Source organism: Pollicipes pollicipes, unplaced genomic scaffold (assembly GCF_011947565.3).
Source record: "Pollicipes pollicipes isolate AB1234 unplaced genomic scaffold, Ppol_2.1 Scaffold_6686;HRSCAF=7923_pilon_pilon_pilon, whole genome shotgun sequence".
Lineage (NCBI taxonomy): Eukaryota > Metazoa > Arthropoda > Thecostraca > Pollicipedomorpha > Pollicipedidae > Pollicipes > Pollicipes pollicipes.
The window spans coordinates 23,340,671-23,365,110 of NW_023596921.1; the positions used below are offsets into that span (position 1 = coordinate 23,340,671).

At 61.3% G+C, this 24,440-nt stretch overlaps 1 protein-coding gene across 2 annotated transcripts in view; it reads right to left on the minus strand.

Annotated features, from left to right (window-relative positions):
- Positions 1 to 24,440, minus strand: part of LOC119107232 (protein O-linked-mannose beta-1,2-N-acetylglucosaminyltransferase 1) — a gene marked incomplete at its 3' end in the record, with an annotated part of 56,515 nt that overhangs the window by 14,499 nt on the left and 17,576 nt on the right. For both annotated transcript variants that reach the window (XM_037230647.1, XM_037230646.1), the window contains 2 exon segments: positions 4,492 to 4,588; positions 10,375 to 10,570. In XM_037230647.1, the coding sequence (XP_037086542.1) occupies positions 4,492 to 4,588; positions 10,375 to 10,521 (244 nt within the window).

Sequence of the window (24,440 nt, forward strand, 5' to 3'; positions counted from 1 at the left end):
CACGCGGGCGGGCGACGCCGCGGGCGGGGACGTGTGCCGAACCGATTTTATCGACCGGCGTCATTAGTTGGGCAGGAGGGAGAGCGGGTAGTGGTGGTGAGGGGACCCACGTGTCGATTCTGGGGCTGCTCGAGTCTGTCCTCGGCCCCGGCCCACAGCCACAGTCGACGGATGTTCACCACGCGCGCACACTCCCGCCCACGTTCGAATTTTCACTTTCTCCCTGGGCCGACCGCTGGTGCCGCCCCTGGCCGCGGCTCCGACACCGATACAGACGACACCACCCGACCGGCAGCGAGGGTCCGCTGGGACCGCAGCGAGTGTGCGGCGGCGGCGCCGCCGACCGCGGCTGGCGCCGCTGACGGACGACCGGGACGGCGCTCGGCCGACGGCAGCCGCCGCTGTCAGCCAAACGTCGGAGCCGTCGCCTCGCCGCGCTGGGACTGGGAGCCGTCGGCTCCGCTCCGGACGCCGGAGCTGTCGGCTCAGGTCCGGACGCCGGAGCTGTCAGCTCCGCTCCGGCTGCCTGGGCTGTCAGCTCCGCTCCGGACGCCGGTGCCGCCGACGTGGCGGTCAGCCGAGACGTGCGGCGCGTGGCACGTCGTCAGGGCGTCGGTAGGGCGTGCGCCTCCCGGTCACCCAGCCCGACCAGACGTTAGCAGGACAGCGGATTTAACTCGCCAAGTAACGCCGGTGGATGATTTCAAGGGATACACTGACTTGACAGAGTTAAAAAAGAGTTGAACTCTGATTGCAGTCACAGAGCTGAGAATCGGGCATAACCCTAGATCAGATTGGCAGAGGTAGATGTTGTTTTATCTATGCCGTCTGTCCTCTGTGCAAGTATCTAGTGAGTGGTCTGGGTCCGCTAAAACAAAGCTTCCAGCTAACGACGCGACCGCAGCACCTGGCTAGAGCACTTCCATTGCCTCCTTGACCGTGTTTCGGTTTCGGCGAGCTCTTCAATCATTCCTTTAATCGTTCATCACAAACAACGCGCATTCACCATCTCAGCTAGGGAGGTCGCAAATGTACCGAGACCAGCGTCGTCATCCTAGTCCACACAGCCGAGTCGAAATGGGCCAAGGCTGCCCCAAACCAGAGGCGCGCGGCTCCTCACCTCGTGCACAGCGTCGCCGCCCGCACGACATGGCTGTTTTGCCACTCAAACTAGCGTCTAAAACTTTGCTCTCGGCCGCGTCGAGTTGGCGACCGCATTAAGATAATGCTTTCGCCGGCGGCTGCGCGCCGTCAAATAGCCGACGATCCCCCACATGACGCGACGGTGAAACTTTTAATGGATCGTCGCCATCGGTACGGCAGGGGTGCGGCGGGCGCCCCATCACCGGCCGCGAACGGCCGCGCAGGGCCAGCCTCATGCAAAGTGGCGCCGTTTTTCTGGCCGGAGGAAAGGCTCGTCGCTCCTACCCGGTGGCGGCCGGGCGGCGTGCTGCCGCCGGAGCCGCCAGCCGCCGACGAGAACGACGAGCGACGTTGTGAGAGCCCACGCAGTCGGGTGGCCTCCGCGGACGGCGGTTCTCCGGCGAGACGGCGATTTTGTGCGATGCATTCGATACGCGCTTGACAGAACAGCGTCGCCTGGCGCCGCTGTTGCCGCTTGATGGCGAAGTGGCGGCGAAACTAAATGCTGGTTTAGACCAATGGTTTGTTCACCGATGGCTATTGCCGCCACCAGCGACCTTAAATGGCCGGGCCAGAACACGCCATCGATGGTTGGCTGGCTTCATGTGACGACAAAACCCCACAAACGATTGGCACGCCAGTCACAGGCCCGACACAGCGCTGCTGCAGTGTTCCTAAGGTCCGACCACACGGCATCAGACGGCGGGTACGCCTCAGTCTGTCAACACTGCGGTCGCCCTGGGGATTCCATAATGCACGCGTCACTGTTGGCACGGCCTCATGCGACTGTTTGCTCGTGTCCCATTGCCGTCATGACTGACGAAATCAGCGGCCGCGTCGTCCCGTCCGTCGCCGGCTGCGCTGGTCCGACGACCTGCCCGTCCCAGAGGCCGTCCCACGACCGGCGGCACGGCGGCGACGTGCGCTGGGGTCCGTGGGCACAGCGGCGACGCACACCGGGGTCCGTGGGCACAGCGGCGATGCACGCTGGGGTCCGAGCGCATCCCGCCACGCATCCAGCGACAAACGACCGAGGTTGCGAAAGCCGCAACTCAGCACTTCAACGCCTCCCAACTGCGCTGGGTTGCGCAAATCGCAATCAAGTGCTGCACGGGCGCAGAAAGAGCGCCGTGCAGAGTCTCCAATCAGCGCCTGGACGGTGCGTGCAGGCGCTGTGTTTTTGCGAGCCTCACGGCCGCTCCAGGGAGGTCTCCATCTCCAGCACGCTCTCCTGGCCCCGTTTGACGGTACCGCAGGGTACTACCTGCAGCGCGGTATATCTATACAGCATATCTACAGGTGTGACGTCAGTGGCATTGACCTTGGGCTAAGGCTCTCCGGGTGAAACGCGGAAGACTGCTGACTGGCTGTTCCGCCCGCGTGTTCTTCTGACCAGCGGAACAGAGCTATGCGCCGGCCGGCTGCGGTCTTTACCAGCCAGACGCACGCCAGCTTCACCACGCTGACAAGGAAATTGCCGGATTGCGACAACCGTGGCTGCATTCCACCTGGTTACGCGTCAGATGTGAAGTGCATTAAGTTCTACACGACAGCCTAGATATCCCGAGCAATCAAGCTCAGCCGTGCAACAAGTTTATGCTTCGCCAGTACCCAATCGTTCTACAATGGGAGTCATGGCTACGCAATCCACGTCCTCAAAAATGTCGTGAATGGCGCTCTCGTGTCTGAAGAGACGCATTTTTGCTACTGAACCGCCATGCAGCACGGCGCCCCGGCCGGCTGAACGCTGATGAGATGGACGGGAAATGGGTCATCCCAGCGCCTGGGCAGCAATAACCGGCCAACCACCTGTCGCTCAGGGCCGATGGCAAGTATCATTTGGCAGCCGAGCCTCGGAATGGGGCTGGGGCCACTTACGGGGCCGGCGAGACCCGTGGCCGGACGGACCTTCTCCAGACCCGTGACAGGACGGACCTCCTCCAGACCCGCAACAGGATGGACCAGACCTGACCTGGCCTGGCCTGGGACCGGACGGGCCTCCTCCAGACGGGTCACACCGGTGGCGCTGATAAGTGTGAGGACGGGGACGATAAGGATCAGCCCACTCCGGACTTAACAGGCCAGGTCATGTCAGCGGCCTCCGCACGGCATAAACTACGCGCAGGGACCGGGGACGGACCTGAACGGATCAGCGGCATTCCTTCATATCCCGTCAGAAGCGCGAGGGGATCTCTGGGACACGCCCCATCAGAAGTGCCTGGAGTTCCCAGATAGGTCCCGCCAGAGGCACCGGGGGCTTCAGGGCGGGGCCAAGCAGGCCGGCCACACCCAGACGGTTTGCTCTGCCAGAGGTCCGTCCAGACAGGTCCTGTCGCCGCCGAAGTCGGTCACGTCGCCAGTGCAGGAGCACGGAGACACTGCCGGCAGCGGGACGGAGCGGGCCGGCTCCAGGGGAAAGGCGAGGTCAGCGGGAGCACGCGGTGGCGTCACAAGGCGCGCCGGCGGACGGCCTTCAGCGGACGGTTAGCAGGTCAGCCTGGACTGGACTGACAGACACCTGGACTGGCAACGGCCTGCCGAGGGCGTGTGGGGCCGTCTCCAGGGGAGATCGATCGCCATCAGAGCTCGTTAGATGGCGTTACAGGAGCGGCCAGGCGGTCAGATTGGCGAGGCTGGGTACAACGAGCTCCATAAATCCGAGTCCAGTGTCGACAGAGTGGCCAACAGGAAAACAGGAACGGAGGGAAACGAGCCAAATGTGTTCGCAATGATGGAGGCAGCGGTCGAGCGGGAAATGGTCTGTGTTGCCGGCTGTGAGAGGTTTGGTGGTGGGGTGCGAGGCTGCCGAAGAGCCATCTCAGGGCGAAATAAAGCCCTGCAGACAAACGGCTTGCTGATGGCGTCCAGCCAAAGGTAAAAATTAGGACCGATGAAAACGGGTGTCATGATGGTAAAAATCGCTGACAAGTTCCTTGATAGTCAGCAGATAATGGCAAGACGTAAAGACCACCTGACTAAAAACACTTACCACATTGGCTATTGCACATAAGCGATGCAATGGTGCACCGGTCTACAACCGAACACCCATTGGCAATTCAACTTTCAATACCAGGAAAACCCCTTTGTCGCTCACGCGGGGAGCTGAGGTTCGGTTCACTGCAGCAAAAAGCGTCAGTGCGTGCTGCAATAACACCGCTGGGTCGTCAAGAAGACTGCCATTCATGAAATGGCGAATTTACGCGCGATGCGCGAGTCACGCTCGAGCGGTACAAGCCGTTCCCATCACGCATAGCTAGAGTCCAAGCGCGTTTATCTTTATCGTGCGGAATTTCGAAACACAGCAAAGCATCCAACACGCGCCAAGTTGCTGGCCGGGCCGACCCTTACCGAAGCCCTTGGAGCGCGCTCGCAGCTTCCTGCTGGTGTCCAAGATGAACAGCACGTTGATGACGATGGTGACGATGATAACAGCCACCAGCCCTCTCTGAAATGAGACGCAGATGGTTCAAACAAAGGCAGCCACTGAACTGTAGGCAGAGGATCGGGTCCAGATCGCCCAGATCGTGTCACAAACGGCACGGGCGGGGAGGAGGGGAGGGGGAATACGCCAGGCTGCACCGCTGCACGAGACAGGTGACGCCAAACGGCAGAGAGTTCACTCCAATCGCATTGCATCAGCCGACGACATGCACCCGTTGACGTTAGCGTTGTTCCTCGACGAGCACCCCTAAACACTCATGTGGCTTTCGGTCAGCTGGTCGCCCTCTCCACTGCCGGCTACGAGTTCTCACCCAGCCTCTCTCGTACTGTTCCTCCTCTATCGTTTTCTCCGCCTCTTTTTCCGTATTTCCTTCCCTGCCACTCTCCCTCTTTCCATCTGCCCTCCCCTCTCGCTCTCTGCCTCTGGCCGGCCGTTCCGCCGCGCGGCGTCTCGCCCTCCGCCATGATCTCGGGAGTTCCGGCGGCGGCGCCGGTTCAGATCGGACGCGCGCGTCATCGCACGCACGCCCACGTCCGCAGCGCCGCCGAGAGCCGTCATCCGCGCGCCTTTCGGGACGAGTGACAGCCAAACAAACGACGCCGCTTGGCCGGACGTGCGCGAGAGCCGAGGTCTGGGGACGCGGCACAAACACACGTCAGCCAGTAACCGCTAGACTGATACAGCCGTCACAATAACAGATAGCGCGTGCCGAGACGGCGCCGCACCACCGATGGACAGGGCGCAGGCCGACGGTAGGGGCCCGTCGTCGAGACGAGGGCACCCTGTCACCAGGGTGAGGTAACCAGAACAGGTCAGCACGGAGTGGACAGTGTCCGGACGCTGACAATGTCCGCTTGAGAACGACGTGCAGCATGATTTGGTGGGCTCGCTGCCACATTTTCGCTCGTTCTTCGTGCCCACGCGTCAGAATCCTGCGCGAACGCATGCCCTCCAGAACCCATAGTGGCCATCAAATCACTGCCTCATGCATGACTTGTTGTTTGTCTCGCAATCCAGGTCGAGGGCGCGCGCATAAATGAGCTCGGCCGCTACCGCCGCACAACAACGGAGCACAGAGTAGCTGAGTATCACTCACACCATACTCGCGCGCCCGCCGGCGTCGGCGCGCCACAAAGGCCGACAGCGCGCCACCACAGCCAACGGCGCGCCAGTGATTGCCGGCCGTGCGTCATGTTCCGCCCGGCCGCCTGCTACCCGGGAGGCGATAATGCAGGGCCGCGCGAGGCTCCTGGCGGGCCGGGCCAGCGGAGGGAAAGGGAAGGGCACGGTCCGAGACCGCCCGGGCAGGGCCGCCCCACGGCCGAACGCCGCGGCCCAGGTCCGAGCGGACCCGGAGCGGCCGTCATACGACAGTCGCACATGGGGTTCCACCGCACAGAGTCGAAACAGACGGTGTGCACGCGTTATAGGCATGCCCGCAGGCAAATTCCTGAGGGTTCATGTCTGTGTGCTTAAACCTGCTACAGCGCAAATGGCTTCATGGCCATATGATGGCAAACCACATATGTTTTTACTGCCGAGAATGCGCACACCCCGTAGCACGCGTTTCACTGTCTGTCTGCGAAGCCCAAAAAACTTACCATCCTGACACCCGAACCAAAATCAAAATCAAAATCCGACGAAAGGCAAAATCAGGATGCAGATCCGGTTTCCGTGCTGCCATGATCATCGGCGAGTGACGTCATGCGGCAGCGCATCGGACAGGTCACGTCCCAATCACATTCAGTCTGCGTGTGCCAGCTCAGTGGGACACCGGGGGTGACGAAAACCCTAACACAGCGCCGAGCATGGCAACGGCTTACTGGGCCCGCGCGGTCGCCTACCGCGGTACAGACGCATGCCGGTGCACGAACGCGCCGACGTGCAGAGCCGGTGGGCGCGGGACGCACCGGTACGGTGCCACGAGACGATCAGAGGTGCCGTAGCGGCGGGAGCGCTGCACCGTGACCCGAAGCGAGAGTGGCTGGGCTCGCGACTTCCTCTGGGGTGTGGCGAAGGACGCGCGGATGTAACGCGCGTTGTGGATCACTGCTCAGTTTCGGTCGGCGTGGCAGCGGCAGCATGGTTGTCCATGCGCAGGATAAGATGATGTGCGGACTGAATTGAGTAACCAATGGAGCACGGCAGGGACAGCTGCACGTCAGTCGTACTTGTGTGGGGTGGTCACCCCTTCATCAAACGTGCACGCAGCGGGTCAACATCAGCAGCGTGGCCGGAAGGCATGCCCAAATTTCGCTGGCTCTTGGACTCACTTTCCTTTTCACACACACACGCACTGCTCCATTCGAGGCTGCGCTTTCTGTGCCTGGGGACGTAGCACCTGTCCAAACCTGATGGAATAAATCACCATTAAATACAGCTAGGAATACCGGATTCGGCGACCAAACGCACCACCACGCAGTTCTTTTTCATCCTCGGCCTTCTTGAGCACAGTGCGTTGATCGGACCCAATAGAGTCATACAGAATGAAAAACTAGCCTCCAGATCCGTTATATCTCACATCTGACGGTTTTTCAACGGACAGCCTTCGTCGGACCGCTGACGAGCACACATTGTGCGCCACACAAAGGCCTGGCCGTCCTGCATTGACCCGTCCTCTCTTCTCTTCCTCCCTTCCCCAGCATCTGTGGCCAATTCGCCACCTCGCCCACCGTGCCTCTGATCGGCCGAAAGCACAGCCAATCCGGCGCCGCCCGACCGCTCCTGGTCTGCAGCGACAATAGCCGAAGGACGGCCTCTCCAGGGGCGAGCGGCGGCTCGTCGGCCGGCCCACACTTTCACCGCCAGCTCTCGGCTCTCGGCTCGACTTGGGTCGGGCTCGTGCGCCGCGCACACGTCTGGCCGGCGGCGGCGGTGCGGCAGCGGCACCGGTGCAGCCTCCCGGCCCAACGGGGGCGGCGGCGCCAGCTGACGGCGCTGACGTCCGGCTGGAACCTCCCCACAGCGGCGCCGCCGTGGCGGTCCGTCCGCGGCCGGACGCCGATCATCCGTGGGAACGGCGCGTGGGGATGGGGGTGGGGGTGGGCTGTCATGTGATGTGCCCCGGCGACGTCACGTCCCGTTGCCGGAGGCGACGCCGACGCTTGGCCAGAGCCGCCGCGCCGGCCGGCGCTGACGTCTGCCCTCAAAAGGGACCAGGCCGTCACAAAGCCTGTCCGCGCCATGTAAAGACGCCTTAATTAAACGGGGTCGCGTCTTAGAGCGTCGTCACTTTCATAATCAACCAGGATATTAGTCGTCCGTAGAATTATAGACGGTGGCAGTTTCATGCGAAGAAATTTCGCTTCGACATCGTGAATGGCGGGGTAGTTGTTGGCATTAGGGCGGCAGGATCTCCCACCAGCCAATGCCCAACACTTGCTTTCAAATGGCTCACTTAAGGCGGAGATGCAGGTCTGGATTGCGCTCTTGCGTGCTTTTACTTGCTTGTGAGTTCTTAACAACTGCAAAAGTTTATAGTGTTTACTGTTGGGCACGCAGGAAACACGTAGCCCTGAGATACTTTTTTCCTCTGCACATTGGTGCTGAAGTGCTCTTTGGCTCCCAATGGGCTGTGAAGCGGATGAACTTATAAACTATGCAAATTGCTATGGCTTCAAGTATTTGCGGCCCTTGTATGAAAAGAGACGATCTGTAATAACCATTACCATTTGGGACATTCCTTCTTGCCATACAGCTGCATCTTGTCATGAAAGGAGGCACCGTGTTCTCGGCACCTGAGCTCGAACTGTTTTAACTCAAGTGTTCTGTCATCGGCATAACAGCCCGGCTCTAACTAACCCGGATCTTGAAGGCAGTAGCCCATTCTGATTTCCGCTGTGGATGAGCGCACGCGCCTGCTCTTCTGCGGCCCAGAGGCCCGACGCGGAGGTGCGGTGGAACAGCTCTTCCAGCCGTTACCGGTTACATCACGCTTGGTAAATATTGGAACAGTTTGAACCGCGGCTTTGGAAATCGCTCTGTGTGCCGACGGCTCCAGAGGTCGCAACCGAGGCCCATCTGTTCCAGGACACGCGCCTCTGTGACAACTCCAGGACCCCCCCCCCCCCACACACACACACCCACCGGAGATGGTTACAACAGGTGACGTCATGTCTCGCACGGAACGCGTGGATCCGCGTACAGACATGGATTCGCCGGGCGTTTGGCCTCTCCGCTCGACTAAAAAATGCAGCGTTCACAAACATGCTACCTACATGTTCGTGTTCAAACAAAGTATGTGAACGATACCCGTGTAAAGTATTGTTCACGCACTTCGTTTGAGAGAGAGAGAGACGGAGACGTTCTGTCTGTCTGCTGCGGTCACCTAATCCGACGATTCTTTAAAAGCGAGGACATTTTAGATAGTTTCCGCTGGAATCCGAAATGCGACTTTCGCAAGCATTCCAAGTGTTCGTGTTCAACCGAAGTGCGTGAACGATACACGGGTAACGTAACGCGGCCGATGTGCTCCCGCCCTGCACCCCAGCGCCAATCACGATCGCGCCCGTGCACAATGCACCATGCCTGGGTCGGGTTTCATGCCAGCCACGCGTGGAGCCGAATTCCAGACTGCATCGCGCACTGCCGGCGCCCCGACCAGCCCGGCCCCAGTCATGTGTCACCGCGTGCAGCCAGTGGGACGTGTCCCGGACCCCGTTATGCGACAGGCAGCCGAATCCCAGGCCGTGCTGGGCACCGCCGGACCGTGTGCGCACGCGGTTACGCCACGTTCGGCCCCGGTCGTAACCATGGCAACAGGGCAGCGGCGGCGCCAACATGCAGTCGCTGGTTCGAGCCGGTCGCCCTGGCAGCTGAGCCCCTCTTGATCTTATCCCTTCGCTCAGTGGGACGGCCGCGGGCGGAATGGGAGTCGCAATTGGCGGCGCGCGGCGGCTAAAATGAGGCATGACTTACAAGTCCCACGTCAGACAAGCATCGGACTCTGTATGATGCATGTCACGATGCACCGGTGGAATGTCGCGGTAGGTGCTCCATGCACGAGCCCAGTATGGAAGCTGTTTGCGACAGCTTGATGAGCTAATACCTCGGTGCCGTCGAGCATATCACACCATCTTGTGTTTTCACGGCACCATGGACGTGGCCACAGTGCGCGGTATGGAAATGAGGCGGTGAGGAACTACGGACGGTGAGCGACGGCGGACCCGCTTCCGTCGCGAGAGCTCGCAGACTGTGATCCTCTAACGATGGTGCGAGGCCCGTAATTCACGGAGCACAGCCTGATTGCGATTCGGTTGGTGATTTACGACGAGGCGGGGATGGCTCCTGAATACCGGAGGTGACTTGCATGAGGCAGCCCAATAGTAAGAGCCTTACTGGGCACAATCTGGAGAGGCAAGAGGTGTCACACCTCAGGAGCACCTCGTACCTGGAGTGACACGCGAGGGGGCGCACCCCATCATTGCGCTTAACCTGTACAGGGTCACGACTCTCAACTGATGCAGACCGTCATCTGAGATCAGCACAACTGACACAGACCGTCATCTGAGATCAGCCCACCTGACGCGGACCGTCATCTGCGATCAGCTCATCTGACACACTGTCATCTGAGATCAGCTCAGCTGGCACACTGTCATCTGATATCAGCTCACCTGGCACGAACCATCATTTGAGACCAGGTACAAGCCGTCATCCCAGGTCACCTCACTGGACGCGGACCGTGCAAAATGCATTTCACCTCACACAATCCAGTGTTGGGTCGTCTCACACCTGACAGGGTCACCCCGGCGGCTTGCGCCAGCCGCCCTCACCCAGCCTGCACACCTCACCTGGCACAGTCTGGAGAGGGAGCAGCGCCTGCCGAGCGGCAGCAGCGGCGGCAGCAGCGGCGTCGGCGCCGCGGCCAGCCGGCGCGGCACGTAGGGCGCGGCGCGCGGATTCGGCTGCCACCCGCCCGGGTACCGGCTCCCCGTCATGGCCGGCGCGCTGGCTTGCTCCGGCTAGACCGCAACGGCAGACGCCATCCTGGAACGGGTGCACAACGACCGGTCACGGCTGGTAGGCGCGGGGATGGCTGGATGGGGTCCGGCGCCAGCGCCGTCGTTTTCAAGGTCGCTGGAGCGCGGGTTCGCGGACGAAAGGTGGGGGGCTGGTCACGGTTTTCGATGTCGTGTCGGGATACCCCACGCTAGATCATTCCACCGTCTATCGGTTACGCACGGATGGTCGGGGGACAAAAGACAGCATTCAGCAGGCCATTGGACGGCCAGTTTTGACATTCTGTCCGTATACGACGCCGCCGCCTCGCGGTCGACACGTCGATGGCCGACGGACCTTCCTAAGCCGTCACATCGCACACATGTCAGACGCGACGACTAACTTTCAAACGTATTGGGCCGTGCCCGAGAACGGACGTCCGCCGTAGACGTCGCCGGAGCCGGCCGTACCCGCCTATCACCTGTCGGCCCGCGCCGAAGCGGCCGTGAATTTATTCGTCCTGCTCTGGTAGCTCCGGAGTCGACGGAAAAGTTATGTGCGGTTGAGTCCGGTAGCCAGAACGGAGGTGCCTGCAGACCGCCGGCGGCCGCGGCGGGAGCCTGGTGGCTCCTGCGGTGCAGTCAACTGCGCCGCTAATCGCCGCAGACGCGCCGCGAATGCCGGCGTGCTAACGAGCCCGCGACGCCGGCGCGCCGAGGGGGCCCGACGACGGTGGAGCGCCAGCCAGGCGGACAACACGGAAATGACGCCCGGACGGTCGATCACAGACGCTGCGGCGCTCGGATGGCGCTCGCGCCGCCGATGAATGCAGCGGCGCGACGCCGGCGGATACATACAGAGGCGGCGAGGCAAAAGTAGTGGCTGATCGCGACGGGACGTGCAGCTGGAAAAGCCAGGGAGACGTAACGGGGATACAGGGGACTTCCGACTCCCTCGCCCGCTCCGCGAGCCACTGACATCGCTGGCGCCATTCCGACCGCGCTGCCGGTCAATGGCGTCGGGGACGTTGGTCCAGCACTGGCCGAGATGAAATGTTGGGCACGTTTTCTTCAGGAGCGTACCGGCTCGTCGTGTGGTACCTACTCTCACTACTCCCATGACCGGGCTGGTCATGTTGTCTGGTGTTGTGACCAGTACGCACAGCGTCGGCCTGTCCCCGCTCCGCCAGTCGCGTCAGGGGTGTTCTGCCGCCTGTCGCCCTCCGCCGGCGCACCAGCGCGGCGCTAACGAGGGTGCTCCAGGCCGACCGCGGGCTCACCTCGCACCTTCCCGCGGGAGCGGCGCGTCAGCCAACTAATCAGCCTCATGGCCCGGATCGACCGCGCCCGACACGCGCTGACCTTCCGGTCGCCCCCAGGGCATGTGCAGGGCGCCGGGTGTGGGCGGCACCGGCGCCGCGTGACCGGCCGGAGAGCGGCCACCGCCGCCGCCGATGACAGCTGATTATTCAGTGATGGAAAACGGGCGCCGTAACCGGCGGACGGAGAGCCTTGAGCTGATTTCACGGCGCAACGACGAGAGGAGACGGCCCAGGGGCCGTGCATTGACGTCCAAAGCCCGACCTGATGCCCTCACGTATACCCAAGCTTTCACTGGGGCGTGGATTAAACAAAATCTTAACCTAAAACCATTCGCCGTCACCGCCTCGGGAGGACACCATGCCACGCCAGACCCTTGCAAGAGGACACGCACGTGGCGGCGCGGACGTCTGATCCTGTGACGGCTACCAGAGCTGGCCGTCGGGCGACGGCAGCGGCGGCGGCGGCGGCCGATGTCGTCTGATCCTGTGACGGCTAGCAGAGCTGGTCGTCGGGCGGCGGCAGCGGCGGCGGCGGCCGGTGACCGTGCCGCTCGGCTGGCTCTGCCGCCGCCGGACCCGGCGGCCATCCGTCGAACCCCCACGGCGGCAGACAAAGGCCGTCCCGCGACGCGCCAGACGGAACATGATGTGTGGCTAGGGCCCGTGGTCAGGGAGGCGGGGTTCCGAGCAGGCGGTGGTCCGGGGAGGCCGGTTTTGAGGAGGCGGGTCTCGGGGAGGTAGCGGTCTGTGGACGCGGGTCCGAGGAGGCGGGTATGGGCAGGCAGGGTCTAAGAGAGGCGGACTTTGGGGAAGGTGAGGGTCCGGGGAGGCAGAGATCAGGGGAGGCGGATTTCAAATAGATGGGTCTCCAGCAGGCGGTGGTATCCAGCTGGCGTGTTATTGGAAAGCGGGTCCGGAGAGGCGGGCCTGAGGAGGCGGGGTCCCAGAAAGGCGGAATTTTGGGAAGGCAAGGGTCCTCGGGGGCAGAGTCTGAGGAAGGCGGGGTCCCAGAGAGGCGGAATTTTGGGAAGGCCAGGGTCCTCGGGGGCAGAGTCTGCGAAGGCGGGTCCAAAAGAGGCAGGAGCCACAGACGACAGGGTCCCGGGGAAGCAAGCACCACGGGAGGTCGGGTGGCAGGCAGACGGGTCCCTCGGCTCACAGTCAGCTGACGGTACGGCAGCCTGCTGTGACGTCACATCACGTCCTCGGCTTACAGTGGGCTGTCCGCGCGCCAGCCTGCTGGGCTCAGACGAGAGTGGGTGACAAAAACAGACGATGAACGTCGCCCTGTACAGAGCACGTACACCCGCGTCCGCCAGACGGCCTAGGCGTGCCACTTGTCGGGAAATGCCACCGCGTGATATAAGCAGACAAGGTGAAACTTCAAACCAAACAAAAACCGATCTGGAACAGGTCCACCTCAGGAGAGGTGACAGCTTGAATAAGTCCTTTCATCGCTACCACATTGAATGACGAGAACTTATGTGCCCTTTAGCTGGGCTAAATGACCACTGACAGCTCATCAATGTTCCTCGTTGATTATAGTTCTTGGGTATGTTCGTTTGTTATGCGCCGCAATATTTGGGTTGGGTACGTCTGGTGGGCGCCAAACACTGGGAATCCAAGGAAGCTAATAACGCTTCCCTCATCCTGTTACGTATTAAGCCCTGCTAACTGAATTTTGCTTAACAAAGTTAGTCGGAGATGCGTTCCTTTCTAATTAGCCAACGTCGCTGAAGCATCGGCACCACCAGGGACCGGGTATTTTCTAGACGCACTCATTAGCAGCTAACGATAATTTTCGGTGGTCCAGATGCCACAGAGGCTGTCAGAGCCCCCAAAGACAGCTGGTTTCATGCTGACACCACGAATTCCTCTTTCATTCGGTATTAAGGAAGAACAGTCACATGGATTCACTTGCACAGCCCGCACTTACATTGCCCTGTTATTACCTGCAAAAGATGAAGACGGCCTATAGGATCAACGCAACGGCTTGAAGCAGTCAAATAGTTTTACGTATTCGTGAGGTACATAAACTTCAAGGCTTCAGTACGGGTCTGTTCTGGCACTTTGACACGCACGCACGCACGCACGCACGCGCACACACATACTCAGTCGCAAGCAACTTATTAGGACGAAAAGCGACATCAGACACGGACTTCTCTTCAATTTCGCGCTCATTTCGCAAAACTACACAACAATCAGGCTAAGTCCACCAGAGATGACCGCCTCCACGTCGCCAGAAATGACCGGTTACTTCCCCTCGCTACAGCCGGCGTAGAAGGCTGGGGCGCTAACGGAATGAGCAGCTACATACGTCGTAATATAGCTCAATGAGTGATTACTATCCGGACCGTTGGGGCGCCGCCGGTCGCCGGTCTGCCCGGACTGTGGACCGGATTCGCCCGCGGGCTGCCGCCGTCGGCTGACGTCCGCAGGTCACCAGGTCACGGCGCCCGCACCGCCGGCGGGGCCCTCATGGCCGGCTCGGGGCTGACTCGCCGCACGGGCTGAGCACGAGAACGGACCCGGTGACAGGCAGCGGTCACTGTCGAGGCATGGTCACTGAAGAGGTCCGCTCACTGATAGATCATGCTCAGTTGCGGACCAGTCCGTCACTGGGTGACGCCCAGAGACGGGACACGCGCTCGTAATGACTAGCGTGCCAGCCTGCTGGGCCCCAGACGAGAGTGGGTGATAAAAACAGACGTTGAACGTCGCCCTGTACAGGGCACGTACACCCCCGTCCGCCAGGCGGCCTAAATGTGCCACTGGGCGGGAAATGCCACCGTATGATATGAGCAGACAAGGTGAAGCTGAAAAAGCAAACACAAAAACCAGTCCAGAACAAACCACTTCACTCTGTGAGACGAAAGTGTGACTTGATCCTTTGCCGCCCTGTGCGGGAGGCGGGAGGCGGTCCCAGCTGGCGGTTCCGGCGGGCCGAAGCCGACCCGGCCTCTTCCCCTCCCCTCCCCCTTCCCCCAGTTATCGGCTGTTGGCCCGGGATCACGGGGCGACGGGCGGCCTTCGGCCCCGGCACCGCCGGTCGTAAAGCGAGGGGCCGTGACGGCCTGATGCACCCAATACGGGCCGCCTCGGACTGATCGGACTCAGACGAGCCCCTCAGCCTCAACGAACTTGAAGGATGCTGTCTGATTGGGATGAGCTGGGATGAGCTCCCGGTCGTTTGGAAGGGTCAGGACAATCCTAAATCACTGGAAAGGTGTCTTAATCTGTCTTATCTGTCTGTCTAAAATCTGTCTTAACACGACAAACTTTTCCTTTTTCTGCTAAACTACTGAGCCAATCCTCGCTCAAAGAAGCCCTGATGTGAGGAAGAGTCCCCCAAAAGTCTCGGGCTGGGAGAGGCCGGGACGGGCCCCGCCAGAGCAAGTCTGCTCACCGTTTCACTCCTGTACCTCCTCGAATCAGTGCAGGCCTCAGCTCAAGCGGAAACGGTGGGCCTGCGCCGCCGTGGTGAGGCGGCCAGGCATGAAACCCCACCGGCAGGCATGAATAATCACCTGATTAGCTGGCGCCGTCATCAGTGACGACCAAGTGCACGAGGTGCGCGAGGAGGCTCGGGTTTCCGACTCCGGCGACGTGGAGCACGGCTAACGAGCGGTGAAGGGGGCGGCGACACCAGTCTGGCGCGCCGCACATGGACCCCGGCGCCGATAACGGGTGTCGGCCGTCGCCGGCCCGAAATTCAACCTCGCCGCGAGCCGACCGGCGCCGCCGCGACGGCGCGCCGCCGAGCGAGAACGGCCGACGGCCGCTGCGGTCGACGCCGTCCGACGCCCGACAGACCAGCGTGGGCCGGCGTGGTTCACGACCGGCCGGTGTGGGCGGCACTTGACCTCGGCGCAGGAGTAAACAAGAGCGGCCAGCGAGAGCGAGCGCCAATGAGAGTGAGAGCGAGCGGGGAGCGACTGAAACCGGCCAGGCGCGCGCCGCCCTCCGTAGAACGGGCAGCGAGCTCCGGTGTCGCACCGCGGTTGTCGATGTCGGTGTGGTTTCCACATCTGCTGGGACGGTTCCCGGAACGCGTTGAGAAACGATAACAGGTGGGGGAGCGTGGAGCGAAAAAGTTTGGTCGACTCTCACGCACGCGAACGAGAGGATCGGCCCATGGCTGCCGGAACCTTGAAAGCTAGACAGACGTCCATGTGCCTGAGGCTGGGACACGCCAGACCAGAGAGTAAACAACACGCTGCACCCGCTCGTTGAACAACTCTCCGGTGCCTAAGAGGCTGCAGATAAACATGCTCCGCACCATTGGATGCACGAATCGACAACAGGATGTGTGTTTTAGCTGAAACCAGTCCAGGTCTCCAAACCCAGAGCCATCACACCATTCGCCGGCAAATGGACCATAATTTGTGTGTCCTTATAATGTGTAATGTGTAAATGTGTAAATAAATGTGTAATGTATGTATGTATGTAATGTATGTAAATATGTAAATATGTAAATAATGTATGTAAATAATGTGTAAATAAATCCTAAAAAATATAATCCATAATGTGTGTGTCCTTTGGAGACCTGAGTCATTGCTCGAATTCCGCGTTCCCTTCCGCGCACGTCACACGTGAGAATGGTTGGGTTTTCCGGGGGGAGTGGCATACAACAGCGGTGGTTGCCCACCCCTCCGCGTTCCTCTGCGTGACGGGTCCGCTGTCCGCCCTCTGAGATCACCGGGCATCCGGCGGGCGCCCCACCCCCTCGCGCTGCCTCCGCGCCCCTCCGCGCGCATGCGACCGATGACCGACAGCCAGCCAGATACACTCAGATGCAGCCATGGGCGTGACCATTTCCGGAGTCAGAGTCCGGACTCAAGTAACTTTTGAACACATTTGATTATTCTTGTACTTTGAGCGTACCAAATAGCACCAAAACAGAGCTGCATCCCAGTGGCAGTGAGGGTATGGTTAAGTCCATCGATACAACACGATGGCGAGTGGCTTACCAAAAGCGCGAGGACCCGGACTGCGGTGTTAAGCCCTACGTCTAATCGTCTTACATCTCACGCTCGGCGCCCTCACTTCATAACCCACACATTAAGGTACGCTCACAGTAATGTGTGCCTTATGCCGCGATTATGCAGCTCGCTGCGCCGGGTTACGCTACGCTTGCCGTCCATAAGAGGCGATGAGGGACCACGCTCTCCACACCGCCGGGACCACACTCTCCACACCGCCGGGACCACGCTCTCCACACCGCCGGGACCACACTCTCCACACCGCCCGGACCACACTCTCCACACCGCCGGGACCACACTCTCCACACCGCCCCCCCGGACCACACTCTCCACACCGCCCGGACCACACTCTCCACACCGCCCGGACCACACTCTCCACACCGCCCGGACCACGCTCTCCACACCGCCCGGACCACCGCTCTCCCACACCGCCGGGACCACACTCTCCACACCGCCCGGACCACGCTCTCCACACCGCCCGGACCACGCTCTCCACACCGCCCGGACCACGCTCTCCACACCGCCCGGACCACCGCTCTCCACACCGCCCGGACCACGCTCTCCACACCGCCAGGACCACGCTCTCCACACCGCCCGGACCACCGCTCTCCACACCGCCCGGACCACCGCTCTCCACACCGCCGGGACGACGCTCTGCACACTGGCGGCCGCTCCTTGCCAGCGGCTGACGTCCGGGGCTGACGAGCACGCGGAGCCCAGCCGGCGCGCCGCGGCACGTGTCTGGCCCGCCGCCCACCTGTGCCCCCCCCCCCCCCCCACCCCACACACACACACACCACGCCGGCCCCTGGCTCCACCTCCGCACCTGGCCGTCAAATTTCGGACGCAGTCTAATGAAGCCCGCGGCGCGCTTGATCAATACACCCCCGCCCGACCGGTTGCTGCGGGCAGCGTGTCTCTGCCGCTCAGCTCAGCCCCGCGCGCTAAGCGAGGCGGACGTGTGAGAGCACGAGGCGCCAGCAGCGCCGGGGGGGGGGGGGGGCACCGCCGTCGGTGGGCACGCGTCACCACCGACAGTGACAGGTGGGGCAGGAGCGGCATAATGGCGCATTGAAGCCGAACAAACACCCGGCGGGGCGCGCCAAGTGAGGCGGAACAAACATGGCGCACACGGCGCGCGCTGTTTGCGCGTTTGATAGCGTGGGATCGAACCGGCGTGAAAGGCCGGACACACTGCTGACGTCGTATTGTGCAATACTGGACCTCCGAAAATAACTCACGAAGTCGATGGGGCTGAATTGGAGGACGCTCGTCGAAAGTGACCGGCAAACAAGCGTTCCGGAGGTTAATGACCGGCTGTGGGGATAAATTTCACCTGAGCCACTCAGGTGTCAGGTGAGCTAAATTCCGAGACATTACAGTCAGTGGATCAAAATTCCACAGCTCTATTTGCATCCCTGGATCGTGGGATAAACTGCAGGCCGAGTTCGGGCACACAGCTGCTGATCTGCCCATCACGGCGCGATGGCGCGGTGCTCGCACCCACTGATACTGGGAAGTGTGGCTCGGGTCTCTCTCCTCTCCAGAGATGATCGCCCTTTACACTGTAACCGGGGGCCGGACCGGTGGCCGCGGCGGCTGACACCCGCCGCACGCAGCGGCACCGCAGCACCGCTCCGGTCTCGGCCGGCACCGTCGCCTGTGGCGGACCGGGCAGGCGGTGCACAGAGGTTACGCACTGCTGAACCGGCGCTCGCTCGAGGCGTCTGGCGAGCCAGCCCTCGCCGGCGTACACGCACTTGGCTGACTGCGGACCCTAGCAGGGACGGGTTAACATTCCATGACCACGTCATTTTCAAGGAAAGTCACCAACACAGAGGGGAAAAGAACATGCGCCTCTCACTACCGCGGGGGGGGGGGGGCGGCGGGGGTGCGCTCAAAATGTTGGAAACAAAGTATCCCGGCCAACATTACTTCGTATGAAGTATTGCCCAGTAAGCCGTGGCAAAAAAAAAGCTGGACAAGCAGCATGTCTTGCTTGATCTTAAATGTGCGGTGAGAACGGACACCAGAGCAGCCACCGCCAGACAATCACCGGCTGTTGGCGGGCGGCAGCGTCTAGCATCCCCCCACCCCCCCCCCCCCCCCCCCCCACCCCCCCACCGTCAACGAGCCAGCCCGTCGGGCAGCGGCACTGATGACCGGCATCGCGGCCCGCTGACGGTCGCGGACCAGCGCTCTCCCAACGTCATCGAGGCGGTCCGTCGGGCCAGCGGTGCGCTGGTGGCCGGCACCGCGGGCCGCTGGTGGCCGGCGCCGCGGGCCGCTGGTGGCCGGCACTGCGGGCCGCTGGCGGGCGCGGACCAGCGCTCTCCCAACGTCATCGAGCCAGTCCGTCGGGCAGCGGCGCTGGTGGCCGGCGCCGCGGGCCCGCTGCGGGCGCGGACCAGCGCGTCGCCGCCTGTCGCGCCGGTATGCCCGGCACGCCAGCGGCCGCGTCGCCACCCGGTCCCTGCGAGCGGCCGACGGCGGACAGCGGGCGGCGGGCGGCCGCTGGCAGCAGGGCGGCGTCCGTGCCGCTCCAGTGACCTCATGCTGAATGACGGCTCATCGGGCCTGACGTCACTGATGCACGCACATTCCGGTCCGATGAGGTCAGGATCAGACCTGGCGGCCAGGCCGCAGAAGCGGGCAAAGTGTGGAACGGTCCGGGCAGCAAGCGTTGTTGTTGGTCCTACAGTGGGTGACGCGATGAACATGCATGTCCCGTCACTGGAGCGGCGGGACAGTCTCTCCGACCTCAGTGGAGGTAATGGATGAACAAGTGCCCCCTTCAAACGACCCTGGCCGGAACATCACCAGACGATGGCTCCCTGCATTTCATCGGATATCCCAATGAGGCGTCCAGTCGGGGAACCACTCGCCTTCACATCACTGCAAGTGCGGTGGCCTGCGGAGATGAGCCCACATGGGTGGTCAGAGACCCGCCCTCACCCCTGAGCCCGCCGTACGGTGGCAGTCGCTCCCCTCCGCCCCAGCGCGGGCCCAGGCGGGGCATTTCGCCGAGCGCAGCACCCATCAGTTGCTGTAAACAACCGGTGCCATGCAGACGGTGCACAGTCCGGCGGCTGCAGCGGCCGCCTGTTTATATCCGACGCCGCCGACGGACACCGAACGGGCCGACGGCGGCGGCGGCGGCGTGGCGGAGCCCATTAGGCGGCCGGGCCGTGCGTCCCCGGGGCAGCCCGGCCTGGTGTCCGATGATCGGACGGATCAAGGCGCCGCTGGAGGACCGGCCGGCGCCGCGCCACGCCTGCAGAGCAACTCCAGCCCGGCAGCGGCAGGCGCACGGCCAGCCGGCGGGGGCACCAGGGCCGGAGCCGCCACTCGCGCCGCGGTCCGTTGACACTCCAGATATGGTCGTGGTTTCCGAGAAAACGCCGTTTGTATGGCTTGGTAAAGCGCCGATCAATGCACAGCAGACCCCGCAACAGGCGCCTCGCATCACTTACTCGGCAGCGTGCCTGAGGGGGGGGGGGGGGAATGTGGGCAGCGTGGGGTTCGATCTCGCCCGACAGGATGTCGAATTAGGCCCGCGGTGGCTGCTCAAGCTGTGTTATCGTGATGACGGCCTGCCGGGTTTTGACGTTAATCACATTTTACTTTTGGTGGTCTCTCCCTTAAACCCGGGGTTTAAAACGAAGCCGTCTGGATACAACAGGGCGCGGGAGTAATGGCACAAGCGGTGGGAATGGGGAGAATGAGTCCGTGACGTAGTGAATGCAATGATGCGTGACCACACACACACATCAAGCATGTCTATTGCGATCCACAACATCAGTGACTTGCAGGCGGAAATGCCAGAAGACCACAAACCGTACGTTAACTACACATGCATGACACATTCAGATACTGGGCGTGCAAGGCATTTGGAGATCCGGCGGCGTACAACACAGCTGAGGGCAAACACCAACGACCCAGATCTCAAAAAGCAGGCCGGTTCCCACGATGGCCAATTACTCCTCGCCAGTGACGGTCCCAGCACCGATTTCGGCGTCAGCTGGTGCAGGCGGCGCGTGTTGCGATCTGGATTCGCCGCTGACCATGCGCGTCGCCCCGGCTCGGACGCGGCCGCCGACCACGTGCGTCGCCCCGGCTCGGACGCGGTCGCCGACCATGCGCGTCGCCCCGGCTCGGACGCGGTAAGCCACGGCGACGCCCCCAATCGGGCGCCGTCGCCTCGTTCGCCGCGCGGATAGAAGCCGCCGCAGACGGAGCCGCTCAGATGAACCGCGGGCGTCGATTAAACCCGGCTCAGCCCGGGCGGTGTGGAGGTCGCGACTGAAACCGAGGGCGTCGGCGGCGGCGGCGGCTGCGGCGGACCGCTGCGTCTGCCGAGAGAAGGGGAGGGGGAAGGCGGACGGAGCGAAGCCGGCAATCCGACCGCCGGCCAGCCATGAGCAGGCCGGCCATTCTCCACCCATCTTAATCCGGATGGGACCACCTATGCACCCTGTGTTTACTGATCTTCACCCGTGTCTGCCTGTCCTATCGCGTTTGCGTTTGCTCCCTTTGCATCTCCGCTTCTGCCCACGTTCACTGCGCCTGGAGACAATCTGCGTTCCCTGCATCACCATGTGTTCCTTGCAGCATCCCTCACCCCCTACGTCCCTCTCTTTTTCCCTGTGTCCGTCTTCGTCCGCCTGAGTCGAACAGGCGGATGGCGAAGGCAGCGCGGACGGTCGCTGCGGACCACCTTCCTGCGGAGGACGGGCTGGAACATCTCTGCATGGAAGACCTCCCGCCTCGCGCCGGCCGATGGCCGCCGACGCCGGCCGTGTCCGGACGGCTCGCGTGATAAATGAAGATAAACGGAGTGCCGAGCCGTGAATACTCTAGCACGGATTGAAGCGGGTATCGACGGACCCGCCTCGCCGTGGAAGCTATGGCTGAGCGCTGAGCGTGGCTTCCAGCCACCGGCTCGCCTCTGCACCTGCATGGAGCCAGTGGAGAGGATCGTATTTCCAAGTTGCAGGTGCTGGAAGTTGGCGGGACGAGAGAATGCGTATCAAGGAAGATCATGGGAAGTCGTGTATGAAATCATGTGGACACAGGCTCATGCTCCAATTATCTGACCAATTTGGACGGTGTGAAATCGGAGTTAAAATTACCACGCCGATCGATAACGTTAATGGCGGTAACACCGCTCCAGAAAAAAAAACATTGTTGTCAAACATTATTTTTCCATTCCTTGGGAATCAGGAGGGTCCCTCGCAATATTCAAGACCTTTCGACGATACCGCTTTGAATTCGGCCCTCAATATATTTGAGATATACTTTTGAAGCTGTTTACAAAAGCAATACGAGGTCACAACCACGTGTAAAAATGATTCAGCTGTACCGGTAACACCAGTGACTGCACGAAACGAATAGCACGAATCGTTTTTGCCAAGTGGAACGGTTGAAGGTCCTGGGAAAGAAGCAACTAACCAAGATCACTTTACTGACATTGTACACAGTTGCGTTTCGCCTGTCAGTGAACCCACGAAATCCCCGGTAATCCTAGCCTTTAGTTCGCTGATGCTTAGGCAGTCGCCGTTTTACTACCCGGTTTGCCAGTTAGAAAACGTGAACAAGTACCGCCGGGCAAGAACAAACAAGCAGTATGGTTGCTAGGCTGGGGAAAGGCATAGCCGACTCTTTCGATTGTGTGCCTTTGCATGCACGGATAAAATCCTTCGTCAGCACTACCTTCTGCTCAGCCCTTGCACGCCATCATACGGCAAGATGAATCATAGCATGATCTCAGTGCCTCATCACCAGCGTCTGACATCTGTGACCGTATGACGCCGTATTAATTTTTGTCTGACGTCATACGGACCATGGCGTCACGCCACCTATTGTGTGACGTCATACAACAGGAAAGCTTTATATGCTTCATCGTCTGTGACACATATCTCTGGCGAGCGCGTACGTACCACGTCGTCGTCGACAGGACACGTTATTCGAGGCGCAGATTTTGTGCGGGTTTAGAGTACACAAGGTTCAAATGGGACGGAGGGTGGTATCTGTTATTAAATAGCATTAGCATGAATGTGTCGCAGCTAAGCACGTTTAGCGCATCATTGTTTCCACACTTGTTGCGAGCGCGTCTGCTTGCACCATGGTTATGTAGATGCAACGTTAAGCTAGCGCGGGTGAGTGTCAAGTTTTCTATGGTTCATATGCAAAAACGCTTTCACTAAAACACACTCTTACAATCAACGATTACGACTGTCAACACTTCTTGTCGCTATAACAACATGAGATATCCTGGCTTTCCTCCACAAATCAATCATTTAAGGAAATGCTAACTAGGTAAGATATCGGGTGAATAGCTATCATGGCAAAACAATTGAGATCCTGGCCTCATCTCTCATCCGACGTTATCAGTCTTCTGACATTATCTGTCGCCTTTGACTGTTCACCGCCTGACGCACTGTTTGCCCTGAGGCACAGAGGTCTGACTCACTGTCCCGACGCCGCTGGCCTGTCCCGGTCAAACAGAGCAAGCCCCGTCAGGCACCGAGCGAACCCCTGCAAGCTCAGATGTGTCCGGAACGGGCAATTTCGACAGCCGCGCTGACCAAGATGGCGATCGAATTCAACACTTCCAGCACACCAGCCACACGCTCCCAACAGCCAGCGATTACCGGCTCGGCGTGCGGGGACCGCGGAAGGGTCTCAGGGGAGGGGGACCGCGGGAGGATCTCAGGGGGGCCGGGGGGATCCCAGGGCGGGGACCCCGGAAGGACCCCATGGTGGGGGACCGCAGGAGGCTCCCATGGTGGGGGACCGCGGGAGGCTCCCATGGTGGGGAAACGCGGGAGAATCCCAGGGTTGGGGACCACGGGAGAATCCCAGGGTTGGAGACCTCGGGAGAATCCCAGGGCGGGGGACCGCGGGGAGATCCCATGGTGGGGGACCGCGGGGGATCCCAGACGCACTAACGACACACTGACGCGACGTGACGGCGTGACGCGGCCGTAACGAGCCGGCCGGCGCCCGCCGGGCCTGGAACGCCGCCCGGCGAGCGCGTCACGCCGATGGCGGCGTGTTTTTCTTCGGTCCGACCCGGCGGTTCCAGGGAAACTTCTCCTCGAAGCCTGCCACCGCTGTGATGGATGGGTCGGAGACGAGCGTATCCATCACGCCGACACTCGTGAAAACATCATTACGCACTGCTCGCCCTGCCGGCCGGATTTAGTCCGCCACGCCCCGGGGCGAGTCACGAGTCACGTCTCCGGGGCGTCCACCGCCGACCGTCCCAGTCCGTCCCAGGGACGCCTCTGGGACGAACTGTTACGCCCGGCGCGACGTCCGACCGCACAAGACGCTCTTCAGACGTTCGGGGCCCGGACTTCGCACACGGCAGTGCCGCGGGTCCAAGCGGCGGTCCGAGTCGCACTGTCGTTTTCTTGACGTTGGTCAGTTCAGAGGAGACAGCGTCGGTTTCGTTTTGCCAGTTGGAACATGGACCGGGTACATTCAGGTTTCGTTATGGCTCATGTACGGATTCAGACATGGCCCCAGCCCTGTAGCCGTGCTGGCAGTCGAGTTGTGGTCCGAACGGCAGTCAAACGTAGGAGCTCTTCTGCCGAATGAACCCATAAAC